This window comes from Boleophthalmus pectinirostris, unplaced genomic scaffold (assembly GCF_026225935.1).
Source record: "Boleophthalmus pectinirostris isolate CB_2022bp ecotype Guang Dong unplaced genomic scaffold, ASM2622593v1 HiC_scaffold_3, whole genome shotgun sequence".
Classification (NCBI taxonomy): Eukaryota; Metazoa; Chordata; class Actinopteri; order Gobiiformes; family Gobiidae; genus Boleophthalmus; species Boleophthalmus pectinirostris.
Window position 1 is genome coordinate 8,935,590 of NW_026571299.1, and position 27,500 is coordinate 8,963,089.

The 27,500-nt window shown below is 50.5% G+C and overlaps 7 protein-coding genes across 8 annotated transcripts in view; 3 read left to right on the forward strand and 4 right to left on the reverse strand.

The window, feature by feature from the left end:
• Nucleotides 1-674, reverse strand: part of med27 (mediator complex subunit 27) — a 4,519-nt gene extending 3,845 nt beyond the window's left edge. For both annotated transcript variants that reach the window (XM_020934774.2, XM_055160926.1), the window contains exons 1-3: nt 455-674; nt 207-351; nt 1-115 (exon numbers count right to left, since the gene is read on the reverse strand). The exon at nt 1-115 is cut by the window's left edge and continues 16 nt beyond it. In XM_020934774.2, coding sequence (XP_020790433.2) covers nt 1-115; nt 207-351; nt 455-657 — 463 coding nt within the window. In that variant the 5' untranslated portion in view covers nt 658-674. The remainder of the gene's footprint in view (nt 116-206; nt 352-454) is intronic.
• A 526-nt stretch (nt 675-1,200) lies between these two features.
• ntng2a (netrin g2a) lies at nt 1,201-8,338 on the forward strand. Its single transcript, XM_055160924.1, has 8 exons — nt 1,201-1,490; nt 2,468-2,641; nt 2,847-3,010; nt 3,515-3,773; nt 3,852-3,997; nt 6,497-6,735; nt 7,476-8,131; nt 8,223-8,338. Exons 2-7 carry the CDS (start codon nt 2,560-2,562, stop codon nt 8,086-8,088), a joined length of 1,503 nt encoding a protein of 500 aa, XP_055016899.1. The 5' UTR covers nt 1,201-1,490; nt 2,468-2,559; the 3' UTR covers nt 8,089-8,131; nt 8,223-8,338.
• On the forward strand, nt 8,210-10,711 carry LOC129410957 (proline-rich protein 2-like). Its single transcript, XM_055160100.1, has 3 exons — nt 8,210-8,297; nt 8,460-9,677; nt 9,851-10,711. Exons 1-3 carry the CDS (start codon nt 8,210-8,212, stop codon nt 10,084-10,086), a joined length of 1,542 nt encoding a protein of 513 aa, XP_055016075.1. The 3' UTR covers nt 10,087-10,711.
• Nucleotides 10,461-13,605, forward strand: LOC129410958 (netrin-G1-like). Its single transcript, XM_055160101.1, has 8 exons — nt 10,461-10,523; nt 10,578-10,596; nt 10,837-10,878; nt 10,954-11,022; nt 11,705-11,872; nt 11,932-12,069; nt 12,258-12,347; nt 13,042-13,605. The coding sequence occupies exons 1-8, from the start codon at nt 10,461-10,463 to the stop codon at nt 13,179-13,181; spliced, it is 729 nt and encodes a 242-aa protein (XP_055016076.1). The 3' UTR covers nt 13,182-13,605.
• A 1,441-nt stretch (nt 13,606-15,046) lies between these two features.
• endog (endonuclease G) lies at nt 15,047-19,246 on the reverse strand. The gene is made up of 5 exons (XM_020934763.2): nt 19,047-19,246; nt 18,175-18,407; nt 16,504-16,645; nt 15,630-15,821; nt 15,047-15,540 (listed from the first exon to the last, which is right to left on the reverse strand). Exons 1-5 carry the CDS (start codon nt 19,215-19,217, stop codon nt 15,301-15,303), a joined length of 978 nt encoding a protein of 325 aa, XP_020790422.1. The 5' UTR covers nt 19,218-19,246; the 3' UTR covers nt 15,047-15,300.
• Nucleotides 19,247-19,462: 216 nt separating this feature from the next.
• On the reverse strand, nt 19,463-22,640 carry gstt2 (glutathione S-transferase theta 2). Its single transcript, XM_020934775.2, has 5 exons — nt 22,403-22,640; nt 21,391-21,478; nt 21,136-21,286; nt 20,819-20,995; nt 19,463-19,941 (listed from the first exon to the last, which is right to left on the reverse strand). Exons 1-5 carry the CDS (start codon nt 22,509-22,511, stop codon nt 19,780-19,782), a joined length of 687 nt encoding a protein of 228 aa, XP_020790434.2. The 5' UTR covers nt 22,512-22,640; the 3' UTR covers nt 19,463-19,779.
• Nucleotides 22,641-23,377: 737 nt separating this feature from the next.
• The window catches only part of fnbp1a (formin binding protein 1a), a 14,292-nt gene continuing 10,169 nt past the window's right edge, over nt 23,378-27,500 (reverse strand). The window contains 8 exon segments of the mRNA XM_055160653.1: nt 23,378-23,425; nt 23,549-23,707; nt 23,920-24,113; nt 24,275-24,363; nt 25,432-25,564; nt 25,671-25,780; nt 25,927-25,941; nt 26,503-26,694. Of these exon segments, the coding sequence (XP_055016628.1) occupies nt 23,400-23,425; nt 23,549-23,707; nt 23,920-24,113; nt 24,275-24,363; nt 25,432-25,564; nt 25,671-25,780; nt 25,927-25,941; nt 26,503-26,694 (918 nt within the window). The 3' untranslated portion in view covers nt 23,378-23,399.

Sequence of the window (27,500 nt, forward strand, 5' to 3'; positions counted from 1 at the left end):
AAGTGGAGGGCTGGACTTTGGGCCGCCTCTTGGCCGATGCTCCCATCTGATTGGCCGAGCGTTTGAGTGACTGTTGGTTCAACAAACTGGAGGCCAGACCTGCATGGAACTGGAGCTGAGAGAGAGACCCGAGTTAGATCTGGTTCAGTCCCGGTTCAGACCCGGTTCAGACCCGGTTCAGACCCGGTTCAGACCCGGTTCAGTACCTTGTTGGACCACTTGTAGGCCTGCAGGAGCTGTGAGTACAGGGGGGTTTTGTCCTGGACCGGGTCTAGACTCAGGAGTCCGCTGTTGTGGAGGGGGTGGGACTCTGACGGCCGACCGACCAATCCGCTGAGCCGCTCCAACTCACTGTCCAATCACAGGAGAGAGTCAGGTCAGGACAGAAACCAGCCAATCAGCACGCAGGACTCTCAAGAGTGTGGTTGTGTTGTGTAGTTTTAGTGGTTCTTACTTCAGGTCCCTGTTGACCGCCTGCAGATGCTCCTGAAACTCCTGCACAAACTGTTTTTCTCGGGACTCGAGACTTTCTCGGAGCTTCAGTCCGTCTCGGAGACATTCAAAGACGCGCGTGACGCTGGAGCGAAGCGCGTGCACGCCGCTGATCGCGTGATTAAACGCGTCCAGATTCACACCGACGTTCACCGCGTCCGCCATCTTCCCTCCGAGTTTCTCTTCCGGTGCGTGGAGGAAGTGACGTCGCTGCGTAATTCCTTTTAGCACAAAAAATTTAGTTTTTAGATTTTTTTTTAAAGAGTAAAATCATGATTTTGTCTCTGCTTTTATTTCAGGAATATACAAATAAATTAGACTTTTTTGTTATGAAATAAAATAAAACCTTCAGTGCTCTGGACACGTGACACGTGACGGTTCAGATTGGCCCAAAACACAGACTGTGCGAGAATAAAAATATAAATAAAAATATGCAGTGTGTGACTAAATAATATATGATCTGAATTTATACATAACCTGGAGTTTTACCGCTCAAAATAATCAAAAAGAATAAACACAGACACATTTAATGAAAGGAAATTATTTTAATAAAAATAATTTGTGCCACGATGGAGGAGGAGGGGGGTTGGGGGGAGGAGGGGTTAGGGGGAGGAGGAGGGTTAGGGGGGAGGAGGGGGGTTGGGGGGAGGAGGGGTTGGGGGGGAGGAGGGTTAGGGGGGAGGAGGGGGTTTGGGGGGAGGAGGAGGGGTTAGGAGGTGTGACAGAAGGAGAGAGGATAAGGATTAAACCTGGACTAAAGTGTCACAGAGACTCAGAGGATTTTATACTGTTCATTTACAAACATTTACAACCATGAAATAAGACGAGGAGACAAGGAGGCAAGGAGAGGAGGAGAAAAGGAGGCAAGGACACAAGGAGACAAGGAGAGGAAACTTTAAACTCCAATGGCCAAAGCAGCACCTGAGCGAGACACGAAGGACAGAAGAGACCAAGGAGAGAGGACACGAGGAGACAAGGAGACGAGAAGGACACTGAAGGTGAGTGCACTTTATAAACTTCATTTAAATCAAGTGTCCAGACTGTGGCCCTCAGGCTCCAGCGTGAAGCTGTGAGAAGATCCACCGGTGCAACACGTCCAGACGAGACGCTTCCTCCTGAACGTTCCACAGTCTCAGTTTGAACCACAGAGACTCACCACGAAAACCAAACCTCCTCAGGACCTGGTCTGGACCTGGTCTGGACCTGGTCTGGACCTGGTCTGGACCTGGTCTGGGTCTGGTCTGGACCTGGTCTGGACCTGGTCTGGACCTGGTCTGGGTCTGGTCTGGGTCTGGAGACTTTGGAACATTAGGATCCACAGTAGGCACCAGAGCAAAAACTATGGTTGTGTCCTTAAGCAAGACACTTCCCCCACATGACTGAGTGTGAAAGTTGTGTGTGTGTGTGTGTGTGTGTGTGTTTGTGTGTGAGTGTCTGTCTGGTTCTGTTTGGTTCTGTTTGGTTCTGTCTGGTTCTGCTTGGTTCTGTTTGGTTCTGTTCGGTTCTGTTCGGTTCTGTCTGGTTCTGTTTGGTTCTGTTTGGTTCTGTCTGGTTCTGTTTGGTTCTGTTTGGTTCTGTCTGGTTCTGTCTGGTTCTGTTTGGTTCTGTTTGGTTCTGTCTGGTTCTGTTTGGTTCTGTTTGGTTCTGTTTGGTTCTGTCTGGTTCTGGTTCTGTTTGGTTCTGTTTGGTTCTGTTTGGTTCTGTCTGGTTCTGTCTGGTTCTGTTTGGTTCTGTCTGGTTCTGCTTGGTTCTGTCTGGTTCTGTTTGGTTCTGTTTGGTTCTGTCTGGTTCTGTTCGGTTCTGTTTGGTTCTGTTTGGTTCTGTTTTAGGGTTAGATCTGAGGTTCTCGTTTTGTGATTTTGGACCTTTCAGAGCGCCTCCACAGCGTCAGTAGAACCTGAGACCTCGTAGCTGCAGGAGGAGGAGGTGTCCTGCCCAAAGGCACAGAGTCTCTGAGTGTCTGTTTGTGTTTCAGAACCATCAGGACTGACCTGGGACCTGTGACCTGGGACCGGGTCATGTGCCTCTCTGCCACGCTCCTATTGGCCCCCAACCTATGACGTCACCATGCTCTGGCCCCTCCCCCTCTGGCTCTGGCCCCTCCCCCTCTGGCTCCTCCCCTTTCCACCAGGCTCCGCCCAAAACTCAAGTGAGTCCAAAACCCCGTCTAAACCCGGACTACAGCCGATCTAAACCAGGACTAACCCAGGACTAAACCAGGACTAAACCAGGACTACACCAAGACTGAACCAGGACTAAAACAGGACTAATTCAGGACTCACCCAAGACTAACCCAGGTCTAACCCAGGACTAACCCAGGTTTAACTCAGGTCTAACCCTCTGGTCGTCTTCAGGTCCGTTCTCGTGGTGCAGTCTGGTTCGGTCCTCAGAATCCGGTCCTTGGACTCAGTTTGGACCCTGTGAGCCTCAGAGCCGCGACATGAAGGACCTGATGAAAATCCGAGTGGAACCTGCAGGAGTCACCTGTGGAGACCCACCTGAGAAGTTCTGCAGCCTGGTACAGACCCAGACCAGGACTAGACCAGGACTAGACCAGGACTAGAGCAGGACTAAAGCAGGACTAGAGCAGGACTAAACCAGGTCAGAGGGAGAGAGGTCAGAGTGGGATATAATACTCCCTACACCTGTACAACTCACCCTTATGTAACAGATAATACGTGCCCCTGTCAGACGCTCCTGTCAGACGCTCCTGTCAGACGCTCCTGTCAGACGCTCCTGTCAGACGCTCCTGTCAGACGCTCCTGTCCATCAGAGGATGAGCTCAGTCCAGGAGACGTCAGGGCCTTAGGTCATTTAAATTAAAACCTTTGTGGATCTCATCCGAGGGACTGGTTCAGACCTGGTTCAGACCTGGTTTAGACCTGGTTTAGACCCGGTTTAGACCTGGTTTAGACCTGGTTTAGACCTGGTTCAGACCCGGTTCAGACCCGGTTCAGACCCGGTTCAGACCCGGTTCAGACCCGGTTTAGACCCGGTTTAGACTCGGTGTGTGTGTTTTCAGGAGAACCCGTACTTGTGCAGTGACGAATGCGACGCCTCGAGTCCCGACCTCTCTCACCCCCCTCAGCTGATGGGCGATCGGGAAAGGGGCGGGCTCGTCACCTATTGGCAGACGGTCACATGGTCTCGTTTTCCTGAGCCACTATTGGCCAACGTCACTCTGTCCTGGAACAAGACTCTGGAGACCACCGACGACATCATCGTGACCTTCGAGTCCGGACGCCCCTCCGCCCTGGTCCTGGACAAGTCCCTGGACCGAGGTAAGACCCAGGTTCATCCCGGTTTAGTCCCGTCGTTGTTACTTCTGTATTTCACATTCCTCTCTTTTTCTGCCCCAGGGCAGACGTGGCAGCCGTACCAGTTTTACGCCGACGACTGTTTGGAAACTTTTGGGATGTTTCCAAAAAAAGTGTCTGACCTTTCACCTTCAAACCTGACTCGGGTCATCTGCACCGAGGAGTACTCGCAGTGGGTAGGAGCCAAGGTAAGGACACAAGGAAGCATCTGAGAGGATAAGTGAGGACACAAGTGGAACCTGAGTGGTGTTCTGTGGTTCTGTGGTTCTGTGGTTTTGTGGTTTTGTGGTTCTGTGGTTCTGTGGTTCTGTTGTTCTGTGGTTCTGTGGTTTCTGTGGTTTTGTGGTTCTGTGGTTCTGTGGTTCCGTTGTTTTGTGGTTCTGTGGTTCTGTTGTTCTGTTGTTTTGTGGTTCTGTTGTTCCGTGGTTCTGTTGTTCTGTGGTTTTGTGGTTTTGTGGTTCTGTGGTTCTGTGGTTTTGTGGTTCTGTGGTTTTGTGGTTCTGTTGTTCTGTTGTTTTGTGGTTCTGTTGTTCCGTGGTTCTGTTGTTCTGTGGTTCTGTTGTTCTGTGGTTCTGTGGTTTTGTGGTTCTGTGGTTTTGTGGTTCTGTTGTTCTGTTGTTTTGTGGTTCTGTGGTTCTGTGGTTTTGTGGTTTTGTGGTTTTGTGGTTTTGTGGTTCTGTGGTTCTGTTGTTCTGTTGTTTTGTGGTTCTGTGGTTCTGTGGTTCTGTGGTTCTGTGGTTCTGTGGTTTTGTGGTTTTGTGGTTTTGTGGTTCTGTGGTTCTGTTGTTCTGTTGTTTTGTGGTTCTGTGGTTCTGTGGTTCTGTGGTTTTGTGGTTCTGTGGTTCTGTGGTTTTGTGGTTTTGTGGTTCTTGTGGTTCTGTGGTTCTGTGGTTTCTGTGGTTCTGTGGTTCTGTGGTTTGTTGGTTCTGTGGTTCTGTGGTTCTGTGGTTCTGTGGTTTCTGTGTTCTGTGTGTTCTGTGGTTTTGTGGTTTTGTGGTTTGTGGTTTTGTGGTTTGTGTTTTTGTGTTCTGTGGTTCTGTGGTTCTGTGGTTCTGTGGTTTTGTGGTTTGTGGTTTTGTGGTTCTGTGGTTCTGTGGTTCTGTGGTTCTGTGGTTTGTGGTTTTGTGGTTCTGTGGTTCTGTGGTTCTGTGGTTTTGTGGTTCTGTGGTTTTGTGGTTCTGTTGTTCTGTGGTTTTGTGGTTCTGTTGTGTGAGTCACAGTTTGTACAGAACCAACACCATGTTCAGCAGGTCCATCGGCTGGAGATTCATGATCCACTTTGTCGTCGTGTCATGTGACCTCCAGCCGAGAGTCTTGGACACTCTGGTCTAACTCTGGTCTAACTCTGGTCTAACTCCGGTCTCTCTGGTCTAACTCTGGTCTAACTCCTGTCTCTCTGGTCTAACTCCGGTCTAACTCCGGTCTCTCTGGTCTAACTCTGGTCTAACTCTGGTCTCTCTGGTCTAACTCTGGTCTAACTCTGGTCTAATTCTGGTCTCTCTGGTCTAACTCTGGTCTAACTCCGGTCTAACTCTGGTCTAACTCTGGTCTAACTCTGGTCAAACTCCGGTCTCTCTGGTCTAACTCTGGTCTAACTCCTGTCTCTCTGGTCTAACTCCGGTCTAACTCCGGTCTCTCTGGTCTAACTCTGGTCTAACTCTGGTCTCTCTGGTCTAACTCTGGTCTAACTCTGGTCTAACTCTGGTCTAATTCTGGTCTCTCTGGTCTAACTCTGGTCTAACTCCGGTCTAACTCTGGTCTAACTCTGGTCTAACTCTGGTCAAACTCCGGTCTAACTCCGGTCTAACTCTGGTCTAACTCTGGTCTAACTCTGGTCTCTCTGGTCTAACTCTGGTCTAATTCTGGTCTCTCTGGTCTAACTCTGGTCTAACTCCGGTCTAACTCTGGTCTAACTCTGGTCTCTCTGGTCTAACTCTGGTCTAACTCTGGTCTAACTCTGGTCTAACTCCGGTCTAACTCTGGTCTAACTCTGGTCTCTCTGGTCTAACTCTGGTCTAACTCTGGTCTAACTCTGGTCTAACTCCGGTCTCTCTGGTCTAACTCCGGTCTAACTCTGGTCTAACTCTGGTCTCTCTGGTCTAACTCTGGTCTCTCTGGTCTAACTCTGGTCTAACTCTGGTCTCTCTGGTCTAACTCTGGTCTAACTCTGGTCTCTCTGGTCTAACTCTGGTCTAACTCTGGTCTCTCTGGTCTAACTCCGGTCTAACTCTGGTCTAACTCTGGTCTCTCTGGTCTAACTCTGGTCTAACTCTGGTCTGTCTGGTCTAACTCTGGTCTAACTCCGGTCTAACTCTGGTCTCTCTGGTCTAACTCTGGTCTCTCTGGTCTAACTCTGGTCTAACTCTGGTCTAATTCTGGTCTCTCTGGTCTAACTCTGGTCTAACTCCGGTCTAACTCTGGTCTAACTCCGGTCTAACTCCGGTCTAACTCTGGTCTAACTCTGGTCTAACTCTGGTCTCTCTGGTCTAACTCTGGTCTAACTCTGGTCTCTCTGGTCTAACTCTGGTCTAACTCCGGTCTCTCTGGTCTAACTCTGGTCTAACTCTGGTCTCTCTGGTCTAACTCTGGTCTAACTCCGATCTCTCTGGTCTAACTCCGGTCTAACTCCGGTCTCTCTGGTCTAACTCTGGTCTCTCTGGTCTAACTCTGGTCTCTCTGGTCTTCAGGAGGAGAAGCAGGTGGTCTTTGAGGTTCGGTCTCGTCTCTCGGTCTTGGCGGGTCCAAAGCTCCTGAACATGGACTCGTTGTGGACCAGACTGGACTCGAGTCCCGGACTCAGGGACTTCTTCAGCTTCACTGACCTGAGGCTCCGTCTGCTGCGTCCGGCGCTCGGAGGAACCTACGTCCAGAAAGACCGACTGCTCATGTACTACTACGCCATCAGCAATGTGCAGGTGCCCGCCAGGTGAGTGCCTGCCAGGTGAGACAGGTGTGCCAGGTGAGACAGGTACCTGCCAGGTGAGACAGGTGCCTGCCAGGTGAGACAGGTGCCTGCCAGGTGAGACAGGTGCCTGCCAGGAAAGAGTAACTAAAGAGTAACTATATTACCCAAAGGGAGTACCTCCTGACAATATGTAAAGTCCTTCAGTTTTTATCATGACTGAACTTTGCTGTGAACCCTGCTGTGTTACTGTGTCCCTGTCAGTCCCTGTCAGTCCCTGTCAGGTGTAAGTCTGGTCTGTTCACCTGTCTGTCCCTGTCAGTCCCTGTCAGGTGTGAGTCTGGTCTGTTCACCTGTCTGTCCCTGTCAGTCCCTGTCAGGTGTAAGTTTGGTCTGTTCACCTGTCTGTCCCTGTCTGTCCCTGTCAGGTGTAAGTTTGGTCTGTTCACCTGTCAGTCCCTGTCAGTCCCTGTCAGGTGTGAGTCTGGTCTGTTCACCTTTCTGTCCCTGTCAGTCCCTGTCAGGTGTAAGTCTGGTCTGTTCACCTGTCTGTCCCTGTCTGTCCCTGTCAGGTGTAAGTTTGGTCTGTTCACCTGTCTGTCCCTGTCTGTCCCTGTCAGGTGTAAGTTTGGTCTGTTCACCTGTCAGTCCCTGTCAGTCCCTGTCAGGTGTGAGTCTGGTCTGTTCACCTTTCTGTCCCTGTCAGTCCCTGTCAGGTGTAAGTTTGGTCTGTTCACCTGTCTGTCCCTGTCTGTCCCTGTCAGGTGCAGGTGTAACCTGCATGCCTCCTCCTGTTCGCTCCGGGACTCGACTCTCGTCTGCGACTGTGACCACTTCACAACAGGTGCAGACTGTGAGCGCTGCCGACAGGGCTTCACCCGCCGGGAGTGGAGGGCAGGGACGTACCTGCCACTGCCACAGGGGACCGCCAACATCTGTGAGACCCCCAGAACTTTCAGAACCTTCAGAACCCCCAGAACCTTCAGAACTTTTAGAACCCTCAGAACCTTCAGAACCTTCAGAACTTTCAGAACCTTCAGAAACCCCAGAACCTTCAGAACCTTCAGAAACTTCAGAACCCCCAGAACCTTCAGAACTTTCAGAACCTTCAGAACCTTCAGAGCTTTCAGAACCTTCAGAACCTTCAGAACTTTCAGAACCTTCAGAAACCCCAGAACCTTCAGAACTTTCAGAACCTTCAGAACCTTCAGAACCCTCAGAACCTTCAGAACCTTCAGAACTTTCAGAACCTTCAGAACCTTCAGAACCTTCAGAACTTTCAGAACCCTCAGAACCTTCAGAACCTTCAGAACTTTCAGAACCTTCAGAACCCTAAACCCTAAATCAAATTCTCTGACTGTTACTGACCTGAGCTAACGACCCGACTGTGTTTCAGGTGAAGCTGCAGAGGAGCCTGAGGGTACGTGCTCTTTAATGTCCCATAACAGGGGGAGGGACTGTGTACAGGGGGAGGGGCTGCGTACAGGACAAACTTCTCATGTTTTTTTCAGGTGAGACTACAGGCCCCGCCCCCTCTGACTCACAGACGCCACCTGCAGGATCCAAACCAGACTCTTCTGATTCAGGTCAGGTTCTGCTAAAACCTCTAGTCTAGATCTGGTCCTGATCTGGTCCCTCCAGACCCCCTGCCCAAACCCTCTGGTCCCAGACCCGGTCCACACCTGGTCCTGGTCCAGACCCTGGTCCTGGTCTAGACTCTGGACTCAAATGTTTTTATTTTTCCACAGATTTTGACTCAGCGCCCCCTCCTGACGATTTGAGCAAAGAGTCTCCAGACCCCGCCCCCTCCTTCTCTGACCCCACCCCCTCATCCTCTGACCCCGCCCCCTCCTCGTCTGACCCCGCCCCCTCCTTCTCTGACACCGCCCCTTCCTCCTCTGACCCCACCCCCTCATCCTCTGACCCCGCCCCCTCCTTCTCTGACCCCGCCCTCTCTGACCCGGTCTGGATCGGCCCTGGTCCTGGTCCATCTTTAGACCCCTCTGAGTCTGGTTTAGATCCTGTTGATCCTGGCTTTTCCGTTTCAGAGTCTTACACAGTTTTAGTCCCTTTGTCTGAGGACCCTCCCCCAACAGACCCCAGTCCTAGTCCAGGTCTAGACCCTGGTCCTGGTCCAGGTCCAGGTCCCTCTGAGTCTCAGGGGACGTCTCCAGTCTCACCTGAACCTGAGTCTCGTGTAGAACTGTCCGATCCAAACCCGGGACTATCTGAGACCGGACCAGAAACCAGACCAGAAACCAGACCAGAAACCAGACCGGAAACCAGACCAGAAACCAGACCAGAAACCAGACCGGAAACCAGACCAGAAACCAGACCGGAAACCAGACCAGAAACCGGACCAGAAACCGGACCAGGGACCGGACCAGAGACCGGACCAGAAAATGGGCCAGAGACTGGACCAGAAACTGGACCAGAAACCGGACCAGAAACTGGACCAGAGACCGGACCAGAAAATGGACCAGAAACCGGACCAGAAACTGGACCAGAGACCGGACCAGAAAATGGACCAGAGACTGGACCAGAAACTGGACCAGAAACCGGACCAGAAACTGGACCAGAAACTGGACCAGACACTGGACTAGAGATTGGACTAGAAACCAGACCAGAGACTGGACCAGAGACTGGACCAGAAACCGGACCAGAGACCGGACCAGAGACTGGACCAGAAACTGGACCAGAGATTAAACCTGAGACTGGGTCAGAGACTGGACCTGAGTCCTCAGATCCTGCCTCTGATGTTTCTTCTGTGGACCTTCAGACCACAGAGTCCTCTGAGCCTCCAGTAGGGGGTCCCTCCCTCCAGACCCCAGACCCTAAACCAGACCCAGACCTGGTCCCAGACCCTAAACCAGTCCCAGACCTGGTCCCAGACCCAAGTTTTCCTGAGACCCTTGAAAGTCCAGATACAGACCCTGCGCTGGTGCTGCCTCCTGAGAGAGCTGAAGGTAAAGAACCAGGACCAGACCAAAACTAGACCAGGACTAGACCAGAACCAGACCAGAACTAGACCAGAACCAGACCAGGAGCAAAAGCAACATTTGTGAATTTACTTTTTGGAGATTTCATGGTAAAGAACAATGTGATCAAACTGTCTCTGCTTCAACTCTGTGTCCAACAGAACCAAGACCAGAACCAGGACAACAGCCAGGACCAGAACCAGCACCAGAACCACAACCACAACCAGAACCACAACCACAACCAAGACCCAAACCAGATTCTGGAGGGTCTGAGAGGGACTACGCTCCAGTCGACTTCTCCTTCCCCTCCCCTGATGAGGGACCAGAGACCAGACCAGAGACCAGACCTGAGACCAGACCTGAGACCAGACCTGAGACCGGACCAGACCGGACCTGAGACCAGACCTGAAACCAGACCTGAGACCAGACCTGAGACCAGACCTGAGACCAGACCTGAGACCAGACCTGAGACCAGACCTGAGACCAGACCAGAGACCAGACCTGAGACCAGACCTGAGACCAGACCTGAGACCAGACCTGAGACCAGACCTGAGACCAGACCTGAGACCAGACCTGAGACCAGACCTGAGACCAGACCTGAGACCAGACCAGAGACCAGACCTGAGACCAGACCTGAGACCTGAGACCAGACCTGAGACCAGACCTGAGACCAGACCTGAGACCAGACCTGAGACCAGACCAGAGACCAGACCTGAGACCAGACCTGAGACCAGACCTGAGAGGAAGGAAGAGAAAAAAGAACCAAAAGATATGACAAAGGAGACGAGGAAGGAGGAGACAAAGAAGGAGACGAAAGTGGAGACAAAGGAGGAGGCAAAGAAGGAAACCAGACGAGGAGGAGAGGAAGAAGGGAGAGAGGAGAAAAAGGAGGAGAGGAAAGAAGAAAGTAAAAAAGAACCAAAGAAAGAGACAAGGGAGGAAGGAACCGAGGAAACAAAGGAAGGAAAAGAGGGAAGGACTGAGGAGAGGAAGGAGGAGAAGGAGGAGAAGAAGGAGAAGGAGGAGAAGAAGGAGAAGAAGGAGGAGAAGAAGGAGGAGAAGAAGGAGGAGAAGGAGGAGAAGAAGGAGGAAGAAGGAGGAGAAGAGGAGAAGAAGGAGAAGAAGGAGGAGAAGAAGGAGGAGAAGGAGGAGAAGGAGGAGAAGAAGGAGGAGAAGTATGAGAGGAAAGGTTTGTGTTGAGGTCACATCTGCAGACCTTGGGCCTCATCCTGGGACCTGAGCTTCATCTGTTTGTTTTCCTCAGTGACTCAGAAGATCCTGATCCCAGGCTCCAGCAGCGCTCTGTCCAAGCTCGCCTACGTCTCCTTCACAGGTACAAGCACCACCTCTGACCTCTGACCCAACACCTCTGACCTCTGACCTCTGACCCACCACCTCTGACCTCTGACCCACCTCTGACCTCTGACCTCTGACCCACCACCTCTGACCTGACCCTGACCTCTGACCTCTGACCTCTGACCCACCACCTCTGACCTCTGACCTCTGACCCAACACCTCTGACCTCTGACCTCTGACCCACCACCTCTGACCTCTGACCTCTGACCCACCACCTCTGACCTGCTGAACATCTGACCTCCTACTGAACCCAAAGGCTTCAGGCGTCTTTCCCCTATAGAGCCTGTTCCTCCTCTGATGAGAGTTCAGACTCTAGAGGAGCTCAGAGTCTAGAGGAGCTCAGAGTCTAGAGGAGCTCAGAGTCTAGAGGAGCTCAGAGTCTAGAGGAGCTCAGACTCTAGAGGAGCTCAGACTCTAGAGGAGCTCAGAGTCTAGAGGAGCTCAGAGTCTAGAGGAGCTCAGAGTCTAGAAGAGCTCAGACTTATTTGATGTTTTAGGGAAAATTGAGGTGAATGGTGTTTGTTATAACAACTCTCTCTCTCTCGTCTCCTCATATCCTCGTCTCCTCACTTCCTCTCCTCCTCGTCTCCCCTCCTCCTCGTCCCCTCGTGTCCTCGTCCCCTCGTGTCCTCGTCCCCTCGTCTCCTCGTGTCCTTCAGCGTGCGAGTGTAATGATCACTCAAACCGCTGCAGTTTCATCGACTTCCTGGAGGTGGTGACGTGTGTGAGCTGCAAACACAACACCAGGGGGCGCCAGTGCCACCTGTGCCGCCCGGGCTTCTACCGCAACGCCTCCGTGCCCCTGAGCAACGCACTGGCCTGTACAGGTAACACGACACGACACACGACCCCCGCGCCCCTGTTGCTCATGTATGTTTTTTCCCAGAATGCCTCTGTGACCCCCTGGGGGCCCTCAGCTCCGTCTGCGCCGAGTCGGGGGCGTGTCCCTGTAAAGGCGGAGCCACCGGGAGGCGCTGCGACTTGTGTGAACGCGGATACAACCGGAGAGAGAGCGGCTGTACAGGTGAGGGGCAGGTGGGGGGGGCAGGTGAGGGGCAGGTGAGGGGCAGGTGGGGGGGGCAGGTGAGGGGCAGGTGGGGGGGGGGCAGGTGAGGGCAGGTGGGGGGCAGGTGAGGGGCAGGTGGGGGGGGGCGAAGTTTGATTGACAGGTCCAGATTTAAACTTTTGTTTTATTTCATTTCTTTATTTTAGAAAACGTTTGTGACGAGGATCTGCTCCAGTGTCAGAACGGAGGAACCTGTGTGGACTTCACATCCTGCTCCTGCCCCTCCAACTACACCGGTGAGAGAGGGACCTGACACACACGGGGAGGGACCTGACACACGGGGAGGGACCTGACACACGGGGAGGGACCTGACACACGGGGAGGGCACCTGACACACACGGGGAGGGCACCTGACAGACGGGGAGGGACCTGACACATGGGGAGGGCACCTGACACACACGGGGAGGGCACCTGACACACACGGGGAGGGCACCTGACACACACGGGGAGGGCACCTGACAGACGGGGAGGCACCTGACACACGGGGCGGGACCTGACACACGGGGAGGGACCTGACACACGGGGAGGGCAGTTAGGGGGTTAGGGTTATTTTTTTATTTAACTTTAATTTCACAAGGAAAAAAATCCCACTGAGATTAAAAACCTCTTTTTTAAGAGAGTCCACACACACACACACACACACACACACACACACACACACACACACACACACACACACACACACACACACACACACACACACACGTTCACTCTCGCACTCGCTCTTGTGTGCACAGTCACTTTTAAGCGTCAGAACTCTGCAGTTTTATCTGTAGCAGATGTACTACATCTATAATCTTTATTATTATTATTTCATCTATAATCTTTATTATTATTATTTCATCTATAAGCTTTATTATTATTATTTCATCTATAATCTTTATTATTATTATTTCATCTATAATGTGGATTATTTCTCTGTTTGCGTAGGTTCATTCTGTGAGCAGGAGTTGTGTCTGGAGACTGAAGGATGTTCACAGGACGCCACTGACTCCGCCCCTCGCCCTTTTATGGCCACACCCCTGTACCTGATGCCCCTCCTCCTCCTGAAGAGCCACGCCCCCGTCTGAAGAGCCACGCCCCCTCCTGCTGAGCCACACCTCCTATGTTATTAGGTTCTTTTTCAGACCAAGGGTTGTTTTCATACCAGACAGTTTCGACTGCTCACTAGCGCTCTTCTTCAGAGTCTTCCTCAGAGTCTTCTTCAGAGTCTTCTTCAGAGTCTTCTTCAGAGTCTTCCTCAGAGTCTTCTTCAGAGTCTTCTTCAGAGTCTTCTTCAGAGTCTTCTTCAGAGTCTTCCTCAGAATCTTCTTCAGAGTCACATGATGTTTCTGTGACTGTGAAACTCTTGGTCTGAAAAAAAGAACCTAATAACATAAACTATCAGAAGACCAAATGAACCTCATTGGACTAGACACACCCCCTCTTGAAGAGCCACACCCCCTCCTGAAGAGCCACACCCCCTCTTGAAGAGACACGCCCCCTCCCGAAGAGACACGCCCCCTCCTGTTTTTTTTACTATTTTAATAAAAAGTTTTAATGAAACACCACAAAATCAAACAAAAAATCTGAGCTCATTTCATTTTTCACACAGGGAGGGAGGGCACCTGACACACGGGGAGGGAGGGCACCTGACACACGGGGAGGGAGGGCACCTGACACACGGGGAGGGAGGGCACCTGACACACGGGGAGAGAGGGCACCTGACACACGGGGAGAGAGGGCACCTGACACACGGGGGAGAGAGGGCACTGACACACGGGGAGGGAGGGCACCTGACACACGGGGAGGGGAGGGCACCTGACACACGGGGAGAGAGGCACCTGACACACGGGGAGAGAGGGCACCTGACACACGGGGAGGGAGGGCACCTGACACACGGGGAGGGAGGGCACCTGACACACGGGGAGAGAGGGCACCTGACACACGGGGAGAGAGGGCACCTGACACACGGGGAGAGAGGGCACCTGACACACGGGGAGAGAGGGCACCTGACACACAGAGCAGATTTCTTAGAGTAAAGATGAGGGTTTTTTTAGGGGAGGGACTTGAATAAAAAAAGTATTTACTCAATTATTAAAGCAACATTTATTTTATGTAAACGACCTCTGGGTTTGTTTGTAGCAGAACCAGAACTGGCCACAGCAGCGGCTCCAGCGGCTCCAGCGGCTCCAGTGGCTCCAGATGTTTCTGTGATTTAAACTGTGGGATCCTCAGTCCAACTTCTCCAGACTCAAGACTTCAACTTCAGACTCAACTGAGTCTCTGAGCCCGACACACACACAAACACACACACACATACACACACACATATACACACACACACACACATACACACACACATATACACACACACACACACATACACACACACACACACACACACACATACACACACACATATACACACACACACACAAACACACACACACATACACACACACATATACACACACACACACATACACACACACACATACACACACACATACACCATACACACATACACACACATACACCATACACACATATACACCATACACACACATATACACACACACACACACACATACACCATACACACATACACACACATACACACACACACACACATATACACACACACACACATATACACACACACACACATATACACACACACACACATATACACACACACACACATATACACACACACACATATACACACACACATACACACACACACACACATATACACACACACACACACACACACACACACACACACACACACACACACACACACACACACACACACACACACACACATACACACACACACACACACACACACACACACATATACACACACACACACACTCCAGACTCTTCAGGCTGATAAATTCTCCTCTGACACTTGGGGTGAGTCTGAGCCCAGAGAAAAATGCTCCACTTTTACTTTGATTTGATTTTTATTTATTCAGAAGATAAATTAAAACAGAATTTCATTTCTTCATGATCATGTGGAAAACTTTTTGAATTGAACTGCAGGTCAGGTCTGTGGCGAGGCGAGCTCGCTCAGAGGAACACAGTGCGTAGATGTTTAATATAAATAATAATATAAATGAGAACATAGAGGAGTTTAATGCTCCACTGCGGAACATTCCAGGCAGTCCTGAGGAGCAGAGCATGATGGGAGCTGTAGTGTCAGTGGTTTTTTATCTGAGGGAGCTTCGGGAGGTTCTGGAGGTTCTGGTGGTGCACAGTTCTGATGCTCTTCGTCGCCCTCTGGATGTTCTGGACGAAGAGCAGCCCTGACGCCCGCTCCACCGTTTCTATGGGAACCAGGAAGTGCTCCAGTGGCGTCTGCTCCGGGATTGGACAGTTGGGCATGACGTAAGACCGAAGCTCCACCCCCTGAGCATCAGGAAGCTCCAGGATCACGACCTGAGGGACACAACAGCTCTGGATGAGAACAAGAGTCCAGTTAGGTCCTACAGTCTGGTCCACTGCGGAACCAGTAGTCCAGGTCTGACCTTAAAGAAGTGTGTTGGCACGGCGACGTGGTTGCGCCCGAGGACGGGGTAGGAGACGTGGAGGCGCCCGTCGCTTTGGGGGCGGGGCAGGAACAGTGGCCCCGTCACCACAAACACGACGCCGTGACGTTTGGTCAAAGCCCGACACATCTGCTCCAGACGGTTCCACAGGTTCTGGTTCAGGTCGGGGTCCTGGACACACAGAGGACTGAACCAGGACTGAACCAGGACTGAACCAGGTCTAAACCAGGACTGAACCAGGACTGAACCGGGACTAAACCAGGACTGAACCGGGACTGAACTGGGACTAAACCAGGACTGAACCGGGACTAAACCAGGACTGAACTGGGACTCAACCAGGACTGAACCAGGACTGAACCGGGACTAAACCAGGACTGAACCGGGACTGAACCGGGACTGAACCGGGACTAAACCAGGACTGAACCAGGACTGAACCAGGTCTAAACCGGGACTGAACCAGGACTGAACCGGGACTGAACCGGGACTAAACCAGGACTGAACCGGGACTAGACCGGGACTGAACTGGGACTAAACCAGGACTGAACCGGGACTAAACCAGGACTGAACTGGGACTCAACCAGGACTGAACCAGGACTGAACCGGGACTAAACCAGGACTGAACCGGGACTGAACCGGGACTGAACCGGGACTAAACCAGGACTGAACCGGGACTAGACCGGGACTGAACTGGGACTCAACCAGGTCTAAACCAGGTCTAAACCAGGACTGAACCAGGACTGAACCGGGACTAAACCAGGACTGAACCGGGACTAGACCGGGACTGAACTGGGACTCAACCAGGTCTAAACCAGGTCTAGACCGAGACTAAACCGGGACTAAACCAGGACCAGACCTGGGGGGCGACGTTGGTCAGGAGGAAGGTGTCGTCCATGGCGCTCTGGCTCCACTTGTGATTGGCCGCTGCTGCCATGTGACCTCTGTCGAAGCCACTCCCCTTGAAGTCGGCGTTTGTCGCTCGGTGAAACTCGTGAACGCTGCGTCCACAAGAGATGAGACGTGAGACAAAAGGACACGAGAGACAACAAGTGTTTGAGTCGTAGTTTAAAGTAAGTTGAGTTTGTTTGGTCTCGTGTGTCTGTTACATCCACACAGAACACGGATCCACCTGAACCTGAACCTGAACCTGAACCTGAACCTGAACCTGAACCTGAACCTGAAGCTGAACCTGAAGCTGAACCTGAAGCTGAACCTGAAGCTGAAGCTGAACCTGAACTGAACTGAACCTGAACCTGAACCTGAACCTGAAGCTGAAGCTGAACCTGAAGCTGAACCTGAAGCTGAAGCTGAACCTGAACCTGAACCTGAAGCTGAACCTGAAGCTGAACCTGAACCTGAAGCTGAACCTGAAGCTGAACTGAACCTGAAGCTGAAGCTGAACCTGAACCTGAACCTGAAGCTGAACCTGAAGCTGAACCTGAACCTGAAGCTGAAGCTGAACCTGAACCTGAACCTGAAGCTGAACCTGAAGCTGAAGCTGAACTGAAGCTGAACCTGAAGCTGAACCTGAAGCTGAACCTGAAGCTGAACCTGAAGCTGCAGATTCTCCACACTGACTCCACTTCTCCGACACTTTATTTCCAAACTTTGATCATTTCATAAAAATCCTGAATCTGAAGTTTTGCTCCACGTTTCACAAATAAAAATCACAGTTTGGATTTAGAGCGAAACTAGAAGAACAGAGACTCACACACTCACACACATACATACATACACATACATACATACATACACATACATACACATACATACATACACACTCACACACATACACACACACTCACACACATACATACATACACATACATACATACATACATACATACATACATACATACATACACACATACATACACATACATACATACACATACATACATACATACACATACATACATACATACATACATACATACACATACATACACATACATACATACACACTCACACACATACACACACACTCACACACATACATACATACACATACATACATACATACATACATACATACATACATACATACATACACATACATACACATACATACATACACACTCACACACATACACACACACTCACACACATACATACATACACATACATACATACATACATACATACATACATACACATACATACACACATACATACACATACATACATACACATACACACACACATACATACATACACATACATACATACACATACACACTCACATACATACACACATACATACACATACATACATACGCATACATACATACACACATTTACATACACACACACGTACACACACACGTACACACATACACACACATACACCCCTACACACACACACACACACACACACACACACACACACACACACACACATAGGTCTGGGGTCAGAGGTCAGGTTGTTTCTGGGCTCAAGGGAGCTGCAGTACTTGGCGCGGCCTCTAGGGGGAGTGTGTTGTGTGTGTGTGTGTGTGTGTGTGTTATCCAGGTGTGTTAGACTTACCTGGGGTCCTCCCTGAACTGGCTCTTGCTGCGATCTGATTGGCCGCTGATGGAGGCGGAGTCGAGTCGCTCCAGGACCCAGAGCGGGAGGCGTGTCCTCGGGTCGTACGCCGCCACGTACGACTGACGCGTCTTAATGGACGATGGAGATGGAAACCCGTACTTCATCAGAGCCACAGGACCGGGACCGGAACCAGGACTGGAGCCAGGGACCAGAGCGCCAGAGCCAGGGACCTGCAGGGGTCAGGGGTCAGAGGTTCAGTCATTACAAATCTGTTTCCAGGTCGATTTTTCCTTTATTATATTTTCTTCTTTTAATTAATCTTTTCTAAAATCCTCCACAAAACATTTTTAATCATCAAATAAAATAATTAAATAATAAAGATTCAGAATTGTAGTTGCTGAATTTTTAAGTGAACTTTTTCAATATGTTTCAAATTCATAATAAAAAAAAACAACAACTTTTAAATATTCGGCACAAATATTTTCAAGCCTCAAATTGGACAGTGAACGTTTTATGCCGCGGCGTCTGGATTTTACACTCTGGATTTTACACTCTGGATTTTACACTCTGGATTTTACACTCTGGATTTTACACTCTGGATTTTACACTCTGGATTTTGTCTGTTGAATCTGAGGTTTGAAAATATTTGGGCTGAATATTTAAAAGGTGATTTTTTTTAATTTTTTTTTTAACATTGAATTTTAAACACTAAATGTAAACTTATTTATTTATTTATTTTTTACAGAGTTAAAAAATTCAAAGTGAGTAATTCAACAGTTTTTAAAATGTCATGTGATCGTCCCCGGACGCCGCCGGATCATTGATTCTGGATCCTTATCCATGCGCGCACCTCCACCCCCCGCACTGACCTTCAGCTCCGCCGCGTGCACGCCGGGCACGCTGGGCACCGGGAGCACCGGGCACACGGACAGCACAGAGTCCGGGCTGAGGCGCTCCTCGCTCGGCCTGAGGAGCGCGCTGAGTCCCGCTCCGAGTACCGCTCCCGCCGCGAGGGTCAGTCCGGTCCTAAACACCGACATGTTCACCGGCACCGAGGCGCGCGCTGATGACGTCACACACACGAGACACGGGACTGCATTTCCCACAGTGCACCGCGAGTTGACGAGCGCCTCCGTGCGCGTGTTTTACATCCAGCAATATACACAAAATATATATATATTATAATTATAAATATATAATAAATACAATTAATGGAAAATACTTTGGCATGAGGAACACTTTTTTTTTTTTTTTATCAAAGTATATTGAACAAAATGAAACAGAATTATTATGACATTATTTATTTATAAAATAAAATTTTAGGAAAATAGATTCAAAAAAATATTTTCTTCACATTAAAACTGGAGCCCCCCAAATGTTTGTGTGTGTGTGTGTGTGTGTCTCTCTGTGTGTGTGTTTGTGTGTTTAATTTGAAGATGTCGATTGGACAAAATCAGAATCTGAATCAAAATTCTTGTAGTGCAGTGATTTTACAGAAGCGGATCAAAAAAATCCGGTCTGGACTCGGTCTGGACTCGGTCTGGACTCGGTCTGGACTCGGTCTGGACTCGGTCTGGACTCGGTCTGGACTCGGTCTCTGGACTAAAGCTTGGCCCGGCTGGTCTTGGCTCGGTACCGGTCTCGGACGCCGTAGAGGACAGAGTGGGCGTGGTCGAAGGCGGGGCCCACGGCCGATTGGACGCGGCTCCTCCAGCGCTGCAGCTGTGGGCGGGACTCCAGTACGTCTCTGTCGCCCCCTAGAGGCTGAACATACAGTACATGTGTGTGTATGTAAAATATGTACAATGTAAAATATGTGTTTTATGTATATGTCATATATATAAAACACACACCTGCGTCCACATCCACATGGAATCTGTGTGTGTATGTGTGTATGTATGTGTGTGTATGTGTGTATGTATGTGTGTGTGTATGTGTGTATGTATGTGTGTGTATGTGTGTATGTATGTGTATGTATGTGTGTATGTATGTGTGTGTGTATGTGTGTATGTATGTGTGTGTGTATGTGTGTATGTATGTGTGTGTATGTGTGTATGTATGTGTGTGTATGTGTGTATGTGTGTATGTATGTGTGTGTATGTGTGTATGTATGTGTGTGTGTATGTGTGTATGTATGTGTGTATGTATGTGTGTGTATGTGTATGTGTGTATTGACAGTTCTGAAGATGCTTGCAGCTGAAACATGTCAACAAGGTAAATACACTTTACTGCATTGTCTTTAAAAAGAACCTAAGAAGTTAATGTGTATGTATGTGTGTATGTGTGTGTATGTATGTATGTGTGTGTATGTGTGTGCATGTGTAGGGGTGTGTGTGTATGTGTGTATGTATGTGTGTGTGCATGTGTATGTATGTGTGTGTATGTGTGTATGTATGTGTGTGTGTGTGTGTGCATGTGTAGGGGTGTGTGTGTATATGTGTGTGTGCGTGTGTGTAAATGTAACAGATGTAGAGAGAGACACGTCTGTACAAACACATGAGACATAAACACGCCGCTGTTTAAACCCTCCCACCGTGTGATTGGCCCGTTTAAACCCTCCCGCCGTGTGATTGGCCCGTTTAAACCCTCCCGCCGTGTGACTGGCCCGTTTAAACCCTCCCGCCGTGTGATTGGCTGGTACCTGCATGAGCTCGCACACACACAGCAGGTCGGCGATGGTGATGTCATCGCCGCACAGAAACGCCTTTCGCCGCAGAAACATCGACTCCAGATGCTTTAGAGTCCGGTCCAAGTCCGACAGGGCCCGGGCTAAAGCCGGACCGTCCACGGGAGACCGGGTCTGAGCCGGGACCAGGACCTGAGGGAGCAGAACCAGGACTGAACCAGGACTGAACCAGGACTGAACGTCCTTGTCAGAGCTTGATCTGAGGTCAGATCTGGTAGTAACAGTAGTAGTAGTAGTAGTAGTAGTAGTAATACTTGTAGTACTTGTAGTACCTCCAGTATAAATACTTTGGCGGCGTGGGGGCGGGTGTTGGTGTGGTGCCAGGCGCAGTACTCGTCGACTCGGGCGCGGCTCTGGGGGTCGGTCGGGTACCAGTGCTCGGGCAAAGCACAGCGCCCCACCAGGTACTTCAGGATGGCATCACTGTGAAGAACCGGGTCAGAACCAGGTCAGGACCAGGACTAAACCAGGACTAAACCAGGACTAAAACTAGGACTAAACCAGGACTAAACCCGGACTCTCAGGACCTCTCTGTGAGCACGAAGCCGTCGTCCTCCAGCACTGGGACTTTGTTCATGGGGTTGAGTTTGGAGAAGTCTGGAGTCAGATGTTCTCCTGGAGGAAACAGCAGAGGTCAGGGGTCAAAGGTCAGGGGTCAAAGGTCAGAGGTCAGAAGTCAGGGGTCAGAGGTAAGTATATAAGGAAGTGTCCTGAGTGACGTCAGAGTTCAGCTCCAGTCAGATGAAGTTCACAGGAGCCACAGTCACTATAATAATAATAATAATAATAATAATAATAATAATAATAATAATAATAATAGTTGTAAATTCCCAAATAGAACTGTTGTCCTTTGCCCCCGTAATATTTGTAAATAAATAACTTCAGAGACACAAGTTTGACAATAACAGAAAATAAATAAATCATCTTCTAATGTCACTGACAGGATCAATAGAGAATAATCCAAATAAATAATAATAATATTAAGAATAATAATAAATAAACACATAAAATAAATTTCATGTTGCAGTTTTCTCTGGGTTCATGTGTGATGAAGAAAAGATAAAGTGAAAACAGGAACATAAAAGTTCCTTCTCCAACTGGGGCACAGTTCACCGGCTCCTCCTGCAGGTTAAATCAGGTCATCCGGATGAAACGGGTCATTTAACCCATTTTCTCCGCAGCCGAACTCTTCACCGGGTCGTGTGCGGGTTTGGACCGGTGTCAGTGCGGGTTTACCTTCCCGTGTTCACACTCAGAACGTACAAATGTTCTTAAAGGAACGCGCTTTTATTAGGAGTCCGGATCTAACGCAGTAAAAGACTAAATTTATCGTGACAAAGTTCAAAAGCAACGCCGCGTCTTCACCGCGTCTTCACCGCGTCTTCGCCGCGTCTCCACCGTACCGTGACCGTCCCCGTGTGTAACCCTGTCCCCGTGTGTCCCCCCGTGTGTCCCCCCGTGTGTCCCCCCGTGTGTCCCCCCGTGTGTCCCCCCGTGTGTCCCCCCGTGTGTCCCCCCGTGTGTCCCCCCGGTTCTGACCTTTGCGCAGCGCCACGGAGCGGAGCGCGTGCGCGGTCCCGGTGCACTGGAGCAGGATCCGCACGGCGCGGCACGGCTGCGACAGGAGGTCCGCGTACAGCGTCAACATCCCGAACAGAAGAGAACCGGACCGGACCGGAGCGGAGCGGGAGCAGAGGAGAAGTCAGGCCGCGCTCAGAGGCTCCGGGAGCGGCGGAGCGGCGGAGGAAGAGCCGCTGTCTGTGGGTTTACCCCCGGACTCTGGTCACAGCGCCTCCCGACGGACACTCCGGAGTCCTGTCGAGATGAGCTACCGCACGTGTTTCTGTGTACAGTTGTGTAGATACAGTGTGATGTGTGTTTTGTTGTTGTGTGTTGTGTTGTGTGTGTTGTTGTGTTTTGTTGTTTTGTTGTGTGTGTTGTTGTGTTTTGTTGTTTTGTGTTGTGTTTTTGTGTTTTGGTGTTTGTCATTTTTCATTCATTTCTTCTCAAGTTCTTGTATTTTTTCCCCTATTTTTTCTTTACTTTTTCCTTTTTCTTTTCTTTTTTTTTTCTATTTTGGTTCATAATTTTTTTGAAAACCTTTTTTTTTTTTCATTATAAGTTTGTAGTTTCATAATGTTCATGATCACTCACACTCAGAGCTGGAATTGTGTTTGTTTGAGTGTTTCTTTATTCTGAGTCTGTTACATCTCTAAAACTCCATCTTCCACCTTGTGATGTCATCAAGTGGTAGTTTTCTTTTCCGACCCCAGAGGTCAGAGGTTAAAGCGGCACATACACCCGTCTGAGGCAGAGGCTTTTATTTTGAAACTTTACAGGAAGTGGTCGTCCTTAAATAAAAAACAGCCAATGAAGCGCAAGGGGCGGGGTCACGGGGGCGGGGTCAGGCAGCCATTGGTTTATGTACAGACAAATGAAGGCTCTGATTGGTCGGCGCGAACACGGCTATGCCCACTTCTCCCTCTGCGGCTGGCGTGAGCGCTCTGATTGGTCCAGACGAGCAGCGGGCGGAGTCTCACACCAAACGGCTCTGAACGAAACCTGTGACCAATCAGACGACAGGATCAGTAACGCCACGCACAAGTAACACAAGGTCCAGACCTGGCCCTGACCCGGCCCTGACCCGGGTCTGACCTGGCCCTGACCCGGGTCTGACCCGCTCACCTGCGGCGCTGGAGTCCAGAAACACTTTGATGTAGGACGTGGGTACGTATCCCTCCTCCTCCAGGCTGCGGCGCACCCGGGTCCAGCCGTCGCCTTTGTCCTCCTCCACCACAGAAAGTAGTTCCCCCTCACGCATCGACAGAGTGCCCTCCGTCTGCCCTGAGTACACAAAGTACTACAGTATAAGAACTACAGTAGAAGTACAGAAGTACTACAGTAGTATTTGTGGTACTTGTATCTTAAACATAATGCTGTAGAAGTAAGAAGTGTTCATATTTAAAATGTTATAGTAGTAGTATTCGTAGTACTCATACTATTTGTAGTATTTGCAGTACTCATAGTATTCGTTGTACTCGTAGTATTCTTAGTACCTTGGAAGGCGTACAGACTCTTACACGTCCCGATACTCGGCAGCGGCTCGTCATCGAAGTCGTCGTCAAACTCTGAACTCCGAGATTTAAACTGAAGCTCCGCCCCCTGGTCCTCCGTGTAACTGCCGTCCGGGCTGAGCCAATCAGAGAGAGGGGGCGGGGTTAGACGAGTCAATCAGAGAGAGAAGAGACCCCTGTTAGTCTGGTTATGATCCTCTCTTTGGACCCCTGTTAGTCTGGTTATGATCCTCTCTTTGGACCCCTGTTAGTCTGGTTATGATCCTCTATTTAGACCCCTGTTAGTCTGGTTATGATCCTCTCTTTGGACCCCTGTTAGTCTGGTTATGATCCTCACCTGCTCCTCTTCGTTTCTTTTTCGCTCGTGATTCCGCAGCTCTGACGTCGCGTGGAGTTCAGTCGACTCTCGGTCTCTGACAACCAGACCTGAAACAGACCGAGACCGGGACCGTGACTAAACCAGGACTGAGACCGGGACTGAGACCAGGAGCAGGACTGCACACAGGTCGTGGGGCACCAGGTGATTGTGGGCACCAGGTGTTTGTGGAGGTGTTTGTGGGCCCCAGGTGTTTGTGGGCACCAGGTGTTTGCTGAGGTGATTGTGGGCACCGGGTGTTTGTGGGCACCGGGTGTTTGTGGAGGCACCAGGTGTTTGTGGGCACCAAGTGTTTGTGGAGGTGTTTGTGGGCCCCAGGTGTTTGTGGGCACCAGGTGTTTGCTGAGGTGATTGTGGGCACCGGGTGTTTGTGGGCACCGGGTGTTTGTGGAGGCACCAGGTGTTTGTGGGCCCCAGGTGTTTGTGGAGGCACCAGGTGTTTGTGGGCACCAAGTGTTTGTGGAGGTGTTTGTGGGCCCCAGGTGTTTGTGGGCACCGGGTGTTTGCTGAGGTGATTGTGGGCTCCGGGTGTTTGTGGAGGTGATTGTGGGTACCAGGTGTTTGTGGAGGCACCAGGTGTTTGTGGAGGCACCAGGTGTTTGTGGAGGTGTTTGTGGGCACCAGGTGTTTGTGGAGGCACCGGGTGTTTGTGGGCACCGGGTGTTTGTGGGCACCAGGTGTTTGTGGAGGCACCGGGTGTTTGTGGGCACCGGGTGTTTGTGGGCACCGGGTGTTTGTGGGGACCAGGTGTTTGTGGAGGCACCGGGTGTTTGTGGGCACCGGGTGTTTGTGGGGACCAGGTGTTTGTGGGGACCAGGTGTTTGTGAAGGCACCAGGTGTTTTGTGGGCACCAGGTGAGTCCTGCCGTGGCGTCCGGTGGTGCGGCACACGACACTTTGAGGGGCACAGCAATGGCACCTGACCGAACGATCACAGTTTGTCACATTGGTCTGGTCTGGACTTGTGTGGGAGACCACTGGTGTGTGTGCGCATGTGTGTTATAGATTATAGGTCATGTACCTGGTTGTTGTGTAAATCTTTAGTACTGTACAGATGACAGATTATAGATGATAGATCAGAGGTCACAGGTCAGAGGCCACAGGTCAGAGGTCATGTACCTGGTTGTTGTGTAGCTCGTCCTCCAGCCTCTGCAGACTCAGGTGCACTTCCTGGAGGCGGGGCTCCACACTCGCAGGTTCCCCCATGTGAGGACTGCGCTCGTACAACTCCCTCATCTTCAGCAGCGCGTCTCTACAGCAACACATAAACACACACATAAATACACACACAAATACATAAACACACACATAAATACACAAACACACGGTCCTGGTCCCAGTCCCGGTCCTGGTCTTACCTCTGCTCCTTCTCCCTCTGGATCTCCTGGCTGATGGAGCAGATCCGGGTCTGGAGTTTCTTGCGTCGTTGTTCTGGGGGCAGGTGGCTGCAGTCGGCCGGACTCGAGCTCTGACACAAACACAACAACAACAACACAAACACACGAGTTTAACACAAACACATGTGTTTAACACAAACACATGTGTTTAACAGAAACACATGAGTTTAAACCAAGAGTCTGGACAGAAATAAAAATATAAACAAATAAAACTCACCAGTTTGAGAGAAAGCTGCGATGAAGAGGAAGAGGAGGAAGAGAGATGAGGAGGAAGAGGAAGAGGAGAGGGGGAGGAGGGAGAGAATATTATTTATGAGTCGTTATTTTGTCGTTATTTACATGTTAGCAAAACAAAGCTAGCACACGTTAGCACGTTAGCATATTAGCATGATTTGTTTCCTGTTTATGAACGCACCGCCCTCCCTACAGAGACACAAGCATGAAGCCCCGCCCACTGTGACATACACAGGTGTAAACACGACGTACACGAGGAGAGACACAAACACAGGAAAAGTGTGTACGCTAGCATTAGCATCAGCATCAGCATTAGCATTAGTATTTGTAGTAGTAGTATTTGTAGTAGTAGCAGTAGTAGTAGTAGTAGTAGTAGTATCGGACCCCTCTCTTGATGTTGCACAGACACTGTTTTCTGGTCCTGGAGCCTGTTTATTCTAATATACTGTATGTTGTAATAGTATCAGTAGTATTTGTAGTGTTAGTAGTAGTAGTAGTAGTGTTAGTAGAAGTATTTGCAGTAGTATTTGTAGTAGTAGTAGTAGTAGTAGTATCGGACCCCTCTCTTGATGCTGCGCAGACACTGTTTTCTGGTCCTGGAGCCTGACGACATCAGGTCATTGAGTCGCGCTGTGATTGGTTCTCTGGAGGCGGTGGGTGGAGACTGAGGGCTGGAGGCCACACCCCCGGGGGAGGGGGAGGTGGGGGGAGGGGGCGGAGGTTGCCGCGGTGACGACAGCAGCGTCAGCAGCTGTAAACAAACAAACAAAAACACACAAATAAACGAACATTATAAAGACTAAATCCTCCCCAGAGACCAGAGTGTGTGTCCTGTCCCCAAAGACCCCAGTGTGTGTCCTGACCCCAGAGACCGCAGTGTGTGTCCTGACCCCAGAGACCAGAGTGTGTGTCCTGACCCCAGAGACCGCAGTGTGTGTCCTGACCCCAAAGACCGCAGTGTGTCCTGACCCCAGAGACCGCAGTGTGTGTCCTGTCCCCAGAGACCGCAGTGTGTGTCCTGTCCCCAAAGACCGCAGTGTGTGTCCTGTCCCCAGAGACCGCAGTGTGTCCTGTCCCCAAAGACCGCAGTGTGTGTCCTGTCCCCAAAGACCGCAGTGTGTGTCCTGTCCCCAGAGACCGCAGTGTGTCCTGTCCCCAAAGACCGCAGTGTGTGTCCTGACCCCAGAGACCGCAGTGTGTCCTGTCCCCAAAGACCGCAGTGTGTGTCCTGACCCCAAAGACCGCAGTGTGTGTCCTGTCCCCAGAGACCGCAGTGTGTGTCCTGTCCCCAAAGACCGCAGTGTGTGTCCTGACCCCAGAGACCGCAGTGTGTGTCCTGTCCCCAGAGACCGCAGTGTGTGTCCTGTCCCCAAAGACCGCAGTGTGTGTCCTGTCCCCAGAGACCGCAGTGTGTGTCCTGTCCCCAGAGACCGCAGTGTGTGTCCTGTCCCCAGAGACCGCAGTGTGTGTCCTGTCCCCAGAGACCGCAGTGTGTGTCCTGTCCCCAGAGACCGCAGTGTGTGTCCTGTCCCCAAAGACCGCAGTGTGTGTCCTGTC